The sequence below is a fragment of the Canis lupus genome, chromosome 23 (assembly GCF_048164855.1).
Source record: "Canis lupus baileyi chromosome 23, mCanLup2.hap1, whole genome shotgun sequence".
Lineage (NCBI taxonomy): Eukaryota > Metazoa > Chordata > Mammalia > Carnivora > Canidae > Canis > Canis lupus.
In genome coordinates, this window is record NC_132860.1 from 6,810,143 (window position 1) to 6,826,486 (window position 16,344).

Genomic DNA, 16,344 nt, shown 5'->3' on the forward strand with positions numbered 1-16,344 from the left:
GCCAGGTGTGCTCCTAGAGCTCCGCACCCCTTGCGTCCTCACGCCCCCTACTACAGGGGGTGTCTCCGCAGGTGACCCCGGTGGCTTTCCCGGAGCTTTGCTGGGACCTGGGCTGCGGGGCTGGAGGCCTCAGGGCGTCGCGGGGTCGGACCCCACCCCCGCCCCACCCACTGGCTCAGCAGCAGGTGGACTCGCCCCGCCCGCGCCCCCGAGATCCCGCTGCCCCCCTGGAAGCGCGTCCTCGAGACCCCGAGCACCGAGCACCGTGCAGGCGGCTCCAGGGCCCGCGTCGGAGGAGCCGGGGCCCGAGGGATGCTCTGGCCAGAGCCGCAGGTGTCACCGCCCCCCAGCCGCGCACCCCCGCGCCCCTGTGCGCCCAGCCCCGCGGCCCGTCTGGCCCCTCCCCGCGCCCTGGGGGCCGGGTTCTGCGAGGAGGCACCTGCCAGGGCGGGCGCCGCGGGGACTCCCTGCCCGCCCCTCCCGGGGCGCCAGCCCGAGCGCCCTTACCTGTTGGCCGCCAGCCGAGACGCGATGTAGCCGCCCGGGATCTGGGTGATGATGTAGCCCCAAAAGAAGGACCCGTGTATCATCCCCACGGTTTCCGGGTCCCAGTTGAATTTGGCTTTCTGGGGGGGAGGGGAGGGGAGGGAAAGAGCATCGTCAGTGCTCGGGCCGCACACCCCAGGCGGGGCCCCTGGCGCCCCGGGGTGCCCCCCGCGCTCCCCAGGTGGGGGTGGCCGACTTTTCGTTTTCTAACAGAATTGAACGTAGACCTTCTTGTAGAGGGAGACACGCGGCTTTGAACTGCTTGTTGGAAACATCTGGCAGTTAAGGAGGGAGCTGGGCCCTGGCCTTGCCCTCCCCCAGCTCCCCCCTCCCCATCAGGCGGGTGCGATCACCCCGAGGCAGGAGCCTCCCCTCTGAGCTCCAGGTGTGGAGGTTAGTGCCCTCCGGGGAGGCAGTCGCCTGCGGGCTGCGGGCTGCGGGCTGCGGGCTGCGGGCGGGGACCCCTGAGCCGGGTCCCTTTAGCTAAGGCCCGCCAGCACTAAGGCAGCAGCTGAGGTCGTTTCCAGAATGAAATCCAAGCAGGGCGATGCTGAGGAAGGGACGTGGGGCCCTTGGGACGGAAGGTGAGGACGTCGGAGGAGCCAGAGCAAAAAGCATCGTCCCTGCAGATTGGGGACGCGCGCAGGCCGCAGAGACCCGGGTCGCCCGGGGACCTGGCGGAGGGTGGGGGCGGCCAGTGGGGACGGGAAGGTCCGGGGGGGCCCTACGGTGTCCGAAGTCTAAGACCTGATTCCCCCCCCACCCCCCCGCCAGCCCGCGCCGCCCGGAGAGAACCTTCGCTGCCGGCGCCCCAAAGGCCCAGGAGCGCTGAGCTCGCCTGGGCAGCTGAGGAGCGCGTTGCTCCCTTTGATTCCTATTTTGAAACCAAATGCACTTTGCAGAGGGGGGGGTCTCCTCGGTCCGGGTCGTCCCCGAACCACCCCCCTCCCCCCTGCACCCTGGCTCTGCCCTGCTGCAGCTCGCCCGGGCCCGAGCGGGGAGCGAGCCCCACAGGTGTCGGTGGTTCTGAGGCCTGAGTCTCCTGTCCCCAGGGCCCCTCCGCACAGCCATCAGGAGGGGGCGGGCCTGGGACCCCGGTGGCCCGCTCCTCAAAGCCCTTAGGCTCCCCGTTGGTTTGATTTTGGATTTGTTTCGTTTTTTTTTTTTGTTTTTTTTTTTTTTTTTACTGGGAATGTTTGGCCGGAATTGGAGGACACCAGAGGGACCCCATCATCACTGACACGCAGCCCTCCTCCTGCGAGTGACCGGAAAAGATTCCGATTGACATTCAGCAGACATTAATTAGGCGACTTCTCGTATGAAGTCATTCTTCAGAAAGGAAAAAAAAAAAAAAATATATATATATATATATAGGGAGCTCGATGCTGTTTTGCACCTGGCAGGTGCGCAGAGGAAGGCCCGGGGAGCAGAAGCGCAGAGGGAGCGACTCGGCCCCCAGGTGGGTCCCTGTCCTAGGAGGGCGGCGCCGGCGGGGGCGGTGGGGACGCTGGGGCCCAGGCGGGTGCCGCGGCTGCCCACCTCCTTGATGACCTTGCCCCCGCGGTGGATGGTGCTGTTGTTGACCATGTCCACGATGGCCACGCCCAGGTTGCAGCGGATGCCGAAGGAGATGCAGAAGCCCAGGCCGCTCATGATGGCGATGATGTAGCGGCGCGGCAGGCCGAAGCAGGTGCAGTCGCACAGCGGAGCCTTCTTCTCCGGCACCTCGAGGGGCTTCCCATCCTCCGTCAGCTCGATGGTCTCCCCGGTGTCCTGCTTCTTCTCCAGCACCCTGCGCGGCAGAGCGGGGGGCGGGGGGCAAGGATGCGCGGGTTAGGCACCCCCGACGCCCAGGACCTGGCAGGGTCCTCCTTCGGGGCTTGGGGTGCCAGGGCGCCACCCGGCTTCGGGACCTCCCCGGCTCTCCAGCCTCCTGCCAGGCCCCCTCCTTGCACGTCTTCAACTTTAACACCACCTGGCTGGGGGCGCCCCCCCCCCCCGCCCCCATCGCCTCGGGATCCGTCCCGCAGCGCCTGCATTCGCCCACACGGGCCTAACTTTCCCGCGGGGTCTGTAGCTTGTGGGGAAACCGGGAGCGGCGCCAGGTGGGCCCCGGGGTGGACGCCCCCCGCCCGCAGGGCCTCGCCCCCCAGCGAAGGCGGCTGGACCCCGGGGCCCTCCGTGCCTGTGCCCCGCAGGCTGCAGCTGTCCGGGTTAGGGACGCGCGCCCCGCCCCGCCCCGCCCCGCAGCTGGGCGCCGACCCCGAGGGACCCTGCGCCTCGCTCCAGGCCCGGGTGCCGCCCGACGTCCGCCCTCCCGTCACCTGCCTTACTTCCCTCTCCCTGTTCCTCGAGTTTGAAACAAAGGCCTCCGCAGCATATGGCCGACACCTAAGCTTCCCGCTGCCAGAACATGAATAATTAATTATTCACAATCTTGCGTCATTACTATCCCGGTTACAAACAGCGAAAAATGTCAGATTTCCAAAGGCGTCAAATGCGACTCCCAGACCCACAAACGTGCCCCCCAAAATCGACTCTGGTAAGGTGTTCCACCAAAAGTAGAGCTCACGTTTATGCTTTGTTTTGTGGTTGTTGTTGGGTTGTTTTTTTTTTTTTTTAATTTGCATAGTGTTTCACAAGATTTCTGCCGTCTAATTCAGTTCCTTTTAGGGTTTCGTCCTTGAGGGAAGGGGGAGGGGAGGAGGAGAAAGCGGGGTGATGGAATGGTTTGCCTAAAAGCTGAGGGTGCTGCTCTAGTTCACAACATAGCCGTGAAATGTCTACTAAAAAAGAAGAAGAGAATCAATGTGAAGAGGACAATCATCGTGGACTCTTGAGACGGATACTTCCGATATTTAAACAAAGAACCTCCCCGTTTACAATTTGCAGAGGTTTTTCAATCCACCGTGTAGTTTATTTTCCTGTGCGCCCCTTTCAATGATATATTCACACACAATCGTTTCCAAACACATGAGTAAAGCTAATGAAATTTTAAGATCGATTCCAAGAATGCACAGGTCGGGAGCTGACTGCCAAGCAATTTGAGGCTACCAGAAAAACAATGTCAGACTTCCAAATCCTACAAAATATCACCTGGAGGATAGGTCATGGAGGTTTTTGCAACCATGTTAATTCTTATTTTTTAAGTTCAACCTCAATGTCAGAACACATGGCAAATTCTTTATTCTGGGAGAAAAAAATAATGTGATTTTTTTTTACATTGGCTTATAGCTGATATATGCAAAGTTAGACTAGACACCTGAACTCCCCACCTGATGGCAATTGAGCTGGGAAAGAACAGCTCTTTCCAGGGCAGCTGCGGGACTGCAGGGCCCTTGCGGTATCTACTGCCGCATAGGTGCATGATGGTGCCTCCATGAAGCCCACCAGATCCAAAGAGATTTGGAAAATCGGGAAGTGCATTGCTCATTTTCTTTACATTTTCTATACACTTCTAAAGCCTTCAATATCCCAAATGTGAAAATTAGCGCTCTCTTGGAATCGTTTTATCCTTCTGTCCCTGCCCTCTCTTCTTAATTTTGCTCATATTATTAAGAAAAGTGTACTCATGTAGTATTCTTCAGGTGATTTAAAGTTGTAGAATTTTCAGCATAATTACTACATTGACTACAGGAAGGTTGAGAAAATGAAATCATTTCTAGTACTTTCAAAGTCATTTTGCTGGTTATTATTATGGCTTTTCTTATAAACACTGTGACAGGCAAGAAATAGACTTCTGGGAGAAGTCAAAGAATTAAAATACATGTACATTGTTTTAGGTTCTGAGAGAGGAACCGCTTTAGCTATTAATTATTGATATATTTTGATTCTTCTTCCTTCAGCACAGAAGGAAGATTCCACTGGGAGATTCTGTACTTGAGTGGCTTTGAAGCTGAGATCTAAATTTCCTTCTGCCATTACTCTTTGGAATTTCTTGGTTAATTTTTTGAAGGTTCTATTTTTTTAAAAAAAATTCATTTGTCTGCATCAAAGGAATTTAATTTGTTGTCACTATAAACACCAAAACAAAGATTCTTTGAACAGGTGCTGATCATTTCTCGATTGTAAAGAGGATAAATCCTGGGTAAGAAAGGATGAGAACCTGCAGGTACCAAAACAAAAACCCCACACACACATACACACAAAGCAGACAGGTTCATTTAGTGCAACATTCCCGAATTAATAAGCAGGTTTCCAGAGCAGCCCCGCTTGAGCAATGAGCAACAACAACAACAACAACAACAACAACAAAGACTTTCCGATCATATTACAATCTCTCAAAGCAACCAGGGTTTACGGAAATAGCCCTGCAGATTTTTTTCATGCTGAGCCCCAGGCAAACATGGGTTTGCTTTCTCTTACCTGTAGATCTGGCCAAGGGATTTTCCAGCAAAATTCTTTAGCCCCTCTTTTCCTGGGGTCAAAATCCTTTGTTTTACCGACTCCATTCTTGAAAAGACTGGTGTTGGCTCTCGCCAGATTTAAATAGTGATCGCTACGAAAGGCGAGAGTTGCGCATATTGTCTTAATCGCTTTAGGTAGTTGTGGGCTTTTTCTCCGCGGCAGAACGGTACTGGTGTGCCTCCAGCAAGAGTGTGAGTGAGAGAGGGGAGGGAGTGAGAAAGAGAATACAACAGAATAGCTGCATGCAACCCACGGGTTTCCTAATAGGAGAGTTGGTAGACACAATCAGAAAGTCTCATTGGAAGGGGAGGATCCGGTGGCAAAGGGCGCACCAGTGCCTTGGTATTTGGGCGGGTGCAGAGGAGTCCTTGTCCTGGAAGTCAGTCCACTGAAAAACAATGCAAATTCCCGGTTTTTGAAAACCTGATTGCTGTCAAATCTTCTGGCTTTTAAACGGAGGAGCAGACATGTCACAGAATCTTTGTGTAAAAGCAGAATCAGAAGAATAGTATTTTCTTTTCTTTTTTTTTTTTTTTAATGGTGTCTTTGCTGTAGGGAGCAGAGCGCTTCCAAAACTCCTGGGAGCATCTGAGGTCTCAGGTGAGCAATGCTGCTGTTAGTTTTTCCTTCTTGCCCGGTGATCTCCTCCCATCACGCCGGCGCAACTCTGCTCTGCGGTTGTGTCGAATTAAGATGGAGAAAGCTTGCTGCTCTTTGAGGACGTGAGTAAATAGCGGATACACAGTTCTGGGGCGGGCAGCGGCAGGGATGCTCTCCCGAGCGCGGCGGGCAGCGCGGGCCAGCGCGTCGCGGCCGCACTGTTCAGCACCACGGACAGAGTAAGTTTCCCGGAGACGCAAAGCTGCTGCTGGCTGGCCAGGTGGCCAACTTTCTAGGGGAGCTGGGTGGATCGCCCTGACCAAGGACCCCTGTGGGCATCTCCAGGAATGGATGCTATGGAAACCAAGCCTGTCATCATCGCCAGAGTTTGCAGAGAGGCTGGGTGCATTTGGCTCTTCAAGGGAGGAAGGCTTGATTAAAAATTGACAAGTTACTCCTCAGTCTCCTACATTCTGCTCAGCGCGCTACCGCCAGCCCTGACAGTGTGTGTGATTCAGGGAAGGAAGCTTACAACATATTGCATTTGTGTTTCTGGAATTCTGGGGCACTTGGGCTCCCTTGGATAGAAAACATATGTACACAGAATGCATAATTATATTGTTCATGTATCGTGTCTTAATTTCTGATAAGAAGGAAGGAAGGGGAAGAAAGAGAGGCGGAAGGCAGGAAGGGAGGGGAGAGAAAGAGAAAGAAAAGAGGAGCTGCAACCTCAGTGCCCTTGGTTAAATAAAATACAGGCGGTATTTATAAAATCCTAATATAAATTCCTTAGGATTTTATGATTCTTTGCTTAACTGAGTTACAGCATACTCTGATAATATCAATATACTGGCAAAATTTGTGGCTGTATCTTGTCCTTGTTAACAAATGACCACCAGGGATATTTTCAAGATTCATTTGAAGTTGCTTATATTCCTTTAAAATGTGATATTTTTCTTTGTACCATCTTCCCCTAAAGTAGAATTACAGATAGACATTCATGTAAGACTTTCGTTGTCACATACATAGGTATAGCATCAATGAATCTACTTCATTAAGCAAAGCAAGAAAGCCATGCTAGCTCTATATTAATTATTAATGTCTTTAACATGAATCACAGACCTTTTAGATGCCATTCAGCCAAGTGATTACAAAACCGATTGCCCTTGAGCCACATTGTCAAGGTCAAAATCCTTGGATTTTATTTAAGCCAACAGGGGGAGTAGATTTTTCTTAGGGATTCTGAGACCAAATCTCAAAAGTATGGATCTAAATACAGAATCATGGAAGAATGTTCCCTGATTAGGTCAAACAATACAATGGATATGTATGCACTGAATAGATAGCCAAAAAAAGATAATCAAAAGTAGCTAAAACCATCTGCTGTTATTAAATTTGATAGTTGTTACATAACACATCAGTATGAATTATAATAAAGAAAAGAATACCAGAGGCATCTTAGTCTCATTTTAATAAACGTGTATTAAAATATACACCCCTATTGAACAGTGAACCAGGTTTTTCTAAAACTCTGGAATGCTTTAAAATAATATCCCCAAAGATGATCAAGTAGAAAAAGGAAACACACACACACACACACACACACACACACACACGTAACTCCTTTCAAATAAAAGGTTCGAGCTAATCAGAACTTTACTCATCTAGGGTGCTTTTCAAAATATTTATATTTTTCAATTCTTTAGTGTCCAAATTCATTAGATCAAGTTCATTTAAGGAGATCTATGATTTTTAAATTCTGGGAAATTATGCCAAAAATAGAAATTAGATAAATATCTGTGATGCTAAGAGAGTGATATAAAACTGATTCTTCTCAGCACTCCTGCTTACATTTCACCTCAAATAATTGAAGATCTAAACCACCAATAAACCTAATTGCTAACTCTGCACTGTAGATTATCTGAGAGTGTACCAAGCAATACAAATCCAACATGAAAACATTGTTTCTATAGTAAAATAGTTGTATTCACCTTTATTGAAATTCATGTCATCTGGCTCCTCCATTCTCTTGATAACAGGGCAAGGGCTTGAATCAGAATTATTGCTAATATTGATTAACTCATTCTAAAATTACTCACTTAGTGCCAAGAATTGCACTAGCTTCTGGGAATATTCCCTGAAAGATCTCAGAAGCTATGGGAAATAGACACATAAATACAATTACAAACAATTAAGGATGCAATTGGACAAGTAAATAACCCAGCCTGGGAGTAAAAGAATACAGAAAAGATCCCAGGAAATGCTGTTTCCTTGTCTGTCTTCATACTTGAATAGAAACTTAGCTCTATGGAGGTGCTGACAGCCCAGTGGAATTGGGTGAGGAGGGGCAGTGATACTGGGAGAGCATCCCAACCAGAGGGGACATCTTGAGCAAAGTCGTAAACAAAGGAAAATATCGTATGTGGAAAATTACAAAAATTGTTACTAGGCCACCTGAGACCAAAAAATGCCACTTAGGCTTTTCTTAAATTAATAGCTCCCAATATAAGACACATATATTCAGGCACTATTTGCACATCCAACAGATTTTGATCTGATCCTCCAATCCAGGCACTGAAAAATGTACTTTTGTCACCTTAAGATCACCAGACTTATCTTTATGCAAAGAAATATCAGTTGTTATACATATAGTATTAATTTAGTGATATGAAAAAGGCTTTTCTTTCTCTGGACACCTCCTTTACCCTCTTACTCCCACCCATACTTGCTTACCTCCCTTAGGCCTTACACCCTCTTCAATCCAATTTTAACAGTGCCTTAAATTGAATTATTAGACAAGTCTTCCTATAGAAGAAATGTCCCCTCTACCTAAGCAATCTTAAAAATAAAAGGAGGTGGGATCCCTGGGTGGCTCAGCGGTTCAGTGCCTGCCTTTGGCCCAGGTCGTGATCCTGGAGTCCCAGGATCGAGTCCCGCATCAGGCTCCTGGCATGGAGCCTGCTTCTCCCTCTGCCTGTGTCTCTGCCTCTCTCTCTATCTCACTCTCTCTCTCATGAATAAACAAATAACATCTTTATAAATAAATAAATAAAAGGACGTTACAGAAATTCATTCTATGTCTGTAGCACAGTACAAATCATGAATGACTTTCATTTATAGGATCACATTTATTCCTTATAATTATTTTTTCAAACTAAACTAATTTCATGCCATTGTATTGAGGAGAAAAATTAGATTGAATGAATTGCCTGAAACCATGCAAACAGCAATGAAGAAGGAGTATGAGTTAGAGTAGTTGGTCACCATTTAAGATCTTGTGAAAACACAGATTCTGATTCCATAGGTCTATAATGAAGCCTAAGATTCAGCAGTTTTAACAAGTCTTCAGTACCACTTGCTCAGGGATCACACTTCGAGTATTGACAGCATTACAGTATGAAAATTGAAATTGGCTGACCTGGGTTTGGGTCCTGATTCTGCTGCTTATCAACCTTGTAACTTTTAATTGATCATTTAACTTTAATGAACTTCAGTGCTTTACTTGTGTAAATGAAGTGTTATAGTAAGTGATTACTATATTTCCCCTTCTACTTGTAAAATTTTATTACTTTTTCATTAATTTATTCATTGATGTAAAGCCACAATTACTTTGTTTATTCCACCATGAGATTTTTCTATTGTATTTGAGCTAAATGGTTAATAATGAACAGAGGAAAGTACAAATAATATGAGAGAAATGTGCTTCTTTCCAGAAAATTGAATCTTCTTACATATTCAAGGAAGAACTAATTTATTGCTGGCTTTACTATGAGTAGACATTGAGTTTTATATGCAATCATTTAAATAATTGTCTTTGCAGTATTCTTTGAAATTCACAGAAATTATTACCCAATAACAATGTGATAGGTTCGCATTTGTTTATACTGTCCTGTGAGGAAATACTTTTGAGATATCATTTAAATGACTTGCAAATATTGCCCTCTGCTGGAAGGACATACAATTATTTATTTTAGAAGCAATTGTAGTCCCTAATTATGTAATTAAAAGTACAGTTTCCTTCCTTTCTGTTGGTCTCTTGCTCCCTCTGTCCTTCTCTCCCTCTCTCTCTCCCCTTCATTCACTCTCTCTCTCTTTAGTACTTGTTAAATTAATATCTACAACTAAAAATATGAAGTCCATTTTGTGAACAAACACTTCAATTGCCTGACCAAGTACTAAATGTCTTTAGAAGTAAGTTGATTGTCTAAAACTCAGTTAACCAAGGAGTTATTATAAAAACATTTAACTCTATCTAGATTTATAAATGTTATGGTAATCACATGGGGGAAAATGGGTTGAAGTGTCTAATCTCAATAGAATAAATTGTGAAAATTTTATAAATACTTTGAAATAGTGGTGTAGGTTTGATGCTTCCTTCTCCATTACCAAAATATATATATATTTTAAAAGCATCATACTTAATGCTATTCATAAATCTTTACTAGCGCATGTTTATGGCAAATTTATTTCAAAAAGTTCTTCAAGGTGTCTAATTCCGAGGCTATTTTAAATGCAACATTTTCTATTGTTTTTTTTTCAACAAATATCAGCAGATAATTTACACGTGTAGTGGACTAGGCCCCTTTCTGGAATGTAGTAAACCAGTGAACTCAGGACAATATCATAGCTTGTTATAATAGATGTAGGCAGTGTATATTCCTGAAGAAAAAGATGCTTTGAAAAGCCTTTAAAAAAATCACTTTTTATTATTTGACTTGAATTCCTAAATCAACATTCACTCTAATAATCACACATTTCTTTCAGGTTGAGTCTATACAAATAAGCTCTAGGATTCATCTGTGACTTGTTTCTTATCAAAGCTTTTTAAGTGGACAATTTTAGTTCAGCTTTATTTGACTTTACTTGGCAGTGTTAGCCTCAGAGACATTTCCAAGAAATTATGATTATACAATTTCTTGAGTGCCAGAGATAGAAGAAATAACTTCGTTTGTCTTATCCACATCTGTGTACATAACCCAATATGCTGCACTGTTATATTTAGTGGCCTAGAATAAAATATCTTTTGATTTCTCTGTGACCTGATCTGTCTGATTTAAAAACTGGAAACTGTAAGTTTTCAATAAAGCACAATGTAATCTTAATTATATATTTTAACTACCAAAAATGAATGTATATAATCATGTATGCTACGTGTTCTTCTTTTGGTGTGTATCTTACTCTGTATATTTTACCACTAGAAAGATGTATACATTTTATTCCTGCCCCTTCTTTTCTGTACTCAAGGAAAAAAACCTTTTTCACTACAAACCATTATGCCTTAGGAAAATCCAAGTTTAAAGTAAATGGAGAACAAATACTGTAGTTCCAATGCCAGAAAAGTATTTTTAACTTTGAATCCTACAGTATATGTAGACAGTAATGTGACAAATTACAGAAGGACTTTGAATTCTCTTTAAGCTCTCAAAAATTTTTCTTAATGTGAAAGATGTGATTGTAGAAGGGAATGTTGGGAGAAATTAGAGCAGAAAAGAGATGCAACTTGTAAAAAGAATAAAAGAAATACATACTTCAATAGGAAGGAGACGAAGGCAGAGATCACCATGACTTAAGATATTTTATAGATAAACAGATTGACAAGTAATATATAATATTCTCCAAGTCTGATGAAATCTTACTAATTGAAATCTTTCTCTCTTTCTCTCTTCTGGGTCCTATAAGGATCATATTTAACTTTCATCAGCCTAGGTTACTGTTTTCTTTGAATAGCATATGCTTGTCATTCCAGCTTGTGGAATATTATCTTCCTTGAAGGCAAGCATCTAACATTATAGAAATCTCCCACTTGGCTGCAAACAGCTAACTATCTTATGTTTAAATTGTTCACATTTTCTAAGTTACTTAAGCTATTAGAGACAGAAGGTGGGGGAATTTCACTTCTAGAATACTTACACATTTTCCAAAGTAAAGATATGGGTGCATAGTTTTTTTTAATAGGAAAGGATATTATGATACAGAATATTTCACTGCTGCAAGCACACATCACAATTTTGGAGAAGTAAAAACAACAGCAATAAAAATAGCAAATAAAAAAATAAAAAATAAATAAAAATAGCAAATAGATGTAATGAAACACAGAAGCAGCTATAAATCTTTCCTAACTGCTGCCCTCTAGTGTTGAAAATGAAAAGGATGCCTTTGAGTTAAAAAGGCTAAACCTAACGATTTAAATTATTTTAAAATCAGCGGGTAAACATGTCTCAGATCATATTCGTATTATTTGTATGTTTTCTCTTAGCACAAAGAATAAAGGGACACTGATTAATTAGCACTTAAGAATGTGCCACAAACCAAGTGGGATTTATCCCTAGGATGCAAGGTTGGTTCAACATTCATAAAACGATCAACGTGATAGATCATATTAATAAAAGAAAGACAAGAACCATATGATCCTCTCAATAGATGCAGAGAAAGCATTTGACAAAATAGAGCATCCATTCCTTTCAAAACTCTTCAAAGTGTAGGGATAGAGAGAACATTCTTCAATATCATAAAAGTCATCTATAAAAACCCGTGTGAATATAATTCTCAATGGTGAAAAACTGAGAGACTTTTCCCTAAGGTCAGAAACACAACAGGGATGTCCACTCTCACCACTGCTATTCAACATAGTGCTAGAAGTCCTAGCCTCAACAATCAGGCAACAAAAAGAAATAAAAGGGATTCAAATTGGCAAAGAAGAAGTCAAACTCTCCCTCTTCGCAGATGACATGATACTATACATAGAAAACCCAAAAGACTCCACCCCAAGATTGCTAGAACTCATACAGCAATTCGGTGGCGTGGCAGGATACAAAATCAATGCCCAGAAATCAGTGGCATTTCTATACACTAACAATGAGACTGAAGAAAGAGAAATTAAGGAGTCAATTTCATTTACAATTGTACCCCAAACCAAAAGATACCTAGGAATAAACCTAACCAAAGAGGTAAAGGATCTATACCCTAAAAACTATAGAACACTTTTGAAAGAAATTGAGGGAAGACACAAAGAGATGGAAAAACATTCCATGCTCATGGATTGGAAGAATTAATATTGTGAGAATGTCTGTGCTACCCACGGCAATTTACACATTCAGTGCAATCCCTATCAAAATACCAAGGACTTTCTTCATATGGTTGGAACAAATAATCCTAAGATTTGTATGGAATCAGAAAAGACCCCAAATAGCCAGAGGAATATTGAAAAAGAAAACTAGAGCCAGGGGCATCACAATGCCAGATTTGAAGTTGTACTACAAAGCTGTGATCATCAAGACAGTGTGGTACTGGCACAAAAACAGACATAGATCAATGGAACAGAATAGAGAACCCAGAAATGGACCCCCAACTCCATGGTCAACTAATATTCGACAAAGCAGGAAAGACTATCCACTGGAAAAAGTACAGTCTCTTCAATAAATGGTGCTGGGAAAATTGGACAGCCACATGCAGAAGAATGAAGCTGGACCTTTCTCTTACACCAGACACAAAAATAAACTCAAAATGGATGAAAGATCTAAATGTGAGACAAGATTCCATCAAAATCCTAGAGGAGAACACAGGCCACACCCTTATTTTTTTCTTTCTTTCTTTCTTTCTTTCTTTCTTTCTTTCTTTCTTTCTTTCTTTTTTTATTGGTGTTCAATTTACCAACATACAGAATAACACCCAGTGCCCATCACCCAATCACTCCCACCCCCCGCCCTCCTCCCCTTCCACCACCCCTAGTTCGTTTCCCAGAGTTAGCAGTCTTTACGTTCTGTCTCCCTTTCTGATATTTCCCACACATTTCTTCTCCCTTCCCTTATATTCCCTTTCATTATTATTTATATTCCCCACATGAATGAGAACATATAATGTTTGTCCTTCTCCGACTGACAACACCCTTTTTGAACTCGGCCACAGTAACTTCTTACAAGATAGATCCATGAAGGCAAGGGAAATACAAGCAAAAATGAATTATTGGGACTTCATCAGGATAAAACGCTTCTGCAGCAAAGGATACAGTCAATAAAACTAAAAGACAACTTACAAATGGGAGAAGGTATTTGCAAATGACATATCAGATAAAGGGCTAGTATCCAAGATCTACAGAGAACTTCTCAAACTCAACAGCAAAGAAACAAACAATCCAGTCATGAAATGGGCAAAAGACATGAAGAGAAATCTCACAGAGGAAGACATAGACATGGCCAACAAGCACAAGAGAACATGATCCGCATCACTTGCCATCAGGGAAATACAAATCAAAACACAATGAGATCCCACCTCACACCAGTGAGAATGGGGAAAATTAACAAGGCAGGAAACCACAAATGTTGGAGAGGATGTGGAGAAAGGGGAACCCTCCTGCACTGTTGGTGAGAATGTGAACTGGTTTAGCCACTCTGGAAAACTGTGTGGAGGTTCCTCAAAGAGTTAAAAATAGACCTGCCCTATGACCCAGCAATTGCACTGCTGGGGATTTACCCCAAAGATACAGATGCAGTAAAATGCCGGGACACCTGCACCCCAATGTTCATAGCAGCAATGTCCACAATAGCCACACTGTGGAGGGAGCTTCGGTGTCCATTGATAGATGAATAGATAAAGAAGTTGTGGTCCATGTATACAGTGGGATATTCCTCAGCCATCAGAAAGGACGAATATCCACCATTTGCTTCGACATGGATGGAACTGGAGGGTATTATGCTGAGTGAAGTAAGTCAATCAGAGAACAACAATCATCATATGGTTTCACTCATACACAAAATACAAGAAATACTGAAAGGGATTATAAGGGAAAAGAGGGGGAACTGAGTGGGGAAAATTAGAGAGGAAGACAAACCATGAGAGACTCCTGACTCTGGGAAACCAACATGGGGTTGCTGAAGGGGAGGTGGGTGGGGGGATGGGGTATCATGGAGAGCACATGATGAGATGAGCACTGGGTGGTATACTATATGCTGACAAGTGGAATTTAAATAAATAATTAAAACATTAAAATAAAAATCTTTTAAAAATGAAAAAAAATGTGCCACAACTTAAATAATGTTTTATATCTGACGATAGAATTATGGCAATGGTAAAAACACCTTTATACTGTAGTGAGAACCAAGGTGAGTAGGTCTTATTGTGTAAGAAAAAAAAAAAAAGAGAGGTATGGTCCTTCCCTGACACTGGATATTGAGCGCCATTCCCTTTGCTCATTCATTGTGGAGAAACAGACTCAGAAATCTGATCAAACCACACCTGAAACCTACTCCCCTAAGTCAATTGACTTCCCCAAATTTGAGAAATTGAGTCCCTTTTAATTAATATTTAAGTCAGTTTGAGTTGGGGTTTTCATTCCTGGTAAGAGAGAATCCTGATTTATCACCTTAAAAGCATTTTATGGATGAATAGAAATAAAGGATGAATAGATAGATTTGAGATCTAGAACATAAACCAAAAACACTGGAAAGAGAAGGAATATATAAAAGTAATTATAGAACAAAATATTAGAAAGGAAGAATAGGATAAGACAAAAGAATTTCAAGTGATTCAATTACATTTTTATTCAACATTTCTAAGTTATGATTAACCTATGTCTTTCGCTAGATACGAGGGGAACAGAAAAAATAACACAAAGATCTTGCTTTCAGCTCAGATTTCTCTTAAGAAAGTTAGATTTTTTTCCTTTAAATAATCAGGGTAACATTCTTAGAAGTTTAATCATGCAATAATGTGGTAAACTGTGGAGACAAGCTGGAAGCAAGGTTCTCAGCTCAGAAGACAACTATTGCGGTCGTGTATCAGCTGACAAAGTGCTTTAAAAATTCGTCTTCTTTCCTATGTCATGATCCAGTTGTTGCTAAAGATAAGAACAGCTAAAATTAACATTTTCACGAGGCTGTTACTACTTTTAGTTTTCTTTCTGTCCCTGTTTTTCTGTTAATTTCCTCTTTTCCACTTTTGTTTTAGATTCTTTGAGAGTCTTTCCTCAAACACCTCGGGGTCCTCAGCAGTCCACTTGTATTCAAGAGGGAGGCGCTGTGGGGGTGCCTGGGTAGTGCAGTTGGTTAAGAGGCCTGACTCCTGATTCCCCTCAGGGCCTTGTGAGATCTAGCCCCCTGTCAGCCTCCAGGCCCTCCATTTCTCTCTGCTCTGCCCTGGGTCTCTCTTTCACTTTCTCTCTCAGAAGTAAATAAATCTTAAAAAAAAAAAAAAAAGAAGAAGAAGAAAGAAAAGAAAGAAAAGAAAAGAAAGAAAAGAAAAGAAAAGAAAAGAAAAGAAAAGAAAAGAAAAGAAAAGAAAAAAAAGAGGAACACCTGGGTGGCTCAGCGGTTGAGCATCTGCCTTCGGCTCAGGGTGTGATCCTGGGGCCCTGGGATTGAGTCTCACATGGGGCTCCCCGCGGGGAGCCTGCTTCTCCCTCTGCCTGTGTCTCTGCCTTTCTCTGTGTCTCTCATGAATGAATAAATAAAACCTTAAAAAAAAATAAAGTAAGGCACTGTTGGGAGTGGAGTTTACCCACTGAGATTAATCACACAAAAACTCAACCTTTCAGTTGTGAGCCTTGGATAGCAACAACATGTCTTTTATTTTCTTGAGCCCATGAGCTTCTCTACATAGGAACCCTCCAATCTCTTTCCTGAAGATTATGCATATGGCAACTGGGATTCTAGAAGCTGAGTAGAGAAAGGAGCTAGAGAGAGAGTCTTGCTATTCAGTATATAAACTTTCACTTTTCCCCCTGATTTTAGTAAGGCATCTCCTCCCCTCAGACCTCAGCTGTGCCTACCTCCCTTGAGAGCCAGGCCTATATGATTC

The 16,344-nt window shown here is 43.4% G+C and overlaps 1 protein-coding gene across 1 annotated transcript in view; it reads right to left on the bottom strand.

Annotated features, from left to right (window-relative positions):
- Nucleotides 1-5,913, bottom strand: part of SLC17A6 (solute carrier family 17 member 6) — a 40,696-nt gene extending 34,783 nt beyond the window's left edge. Inside the window, exons 1-3 of the mRNA XM_072793766.1 lie at nucleotides 4,912-5,913; nucleotides 2,086-2,338; nucleotides 508-626 (exon numbers count right to left, since the gene is read on the bottom strand). Of these exons, the coding sequence (XP_072649867.1) occupies nucleotides 508-626; nucleotides 2,086-2,338; nucleotides 4,912-4,997 (458 nt within the window). The 5' untranslated portion in view covers nucleotides 4,998-5,913. The remainder of the gene's footprint in view (nucleotides 1-507; nucleotides 627-2,085; nucleotides 2,339-4,911) is intronic.
- Nucleotides 5,914-16,344: the final 10,431 nt, after the last annotated feature.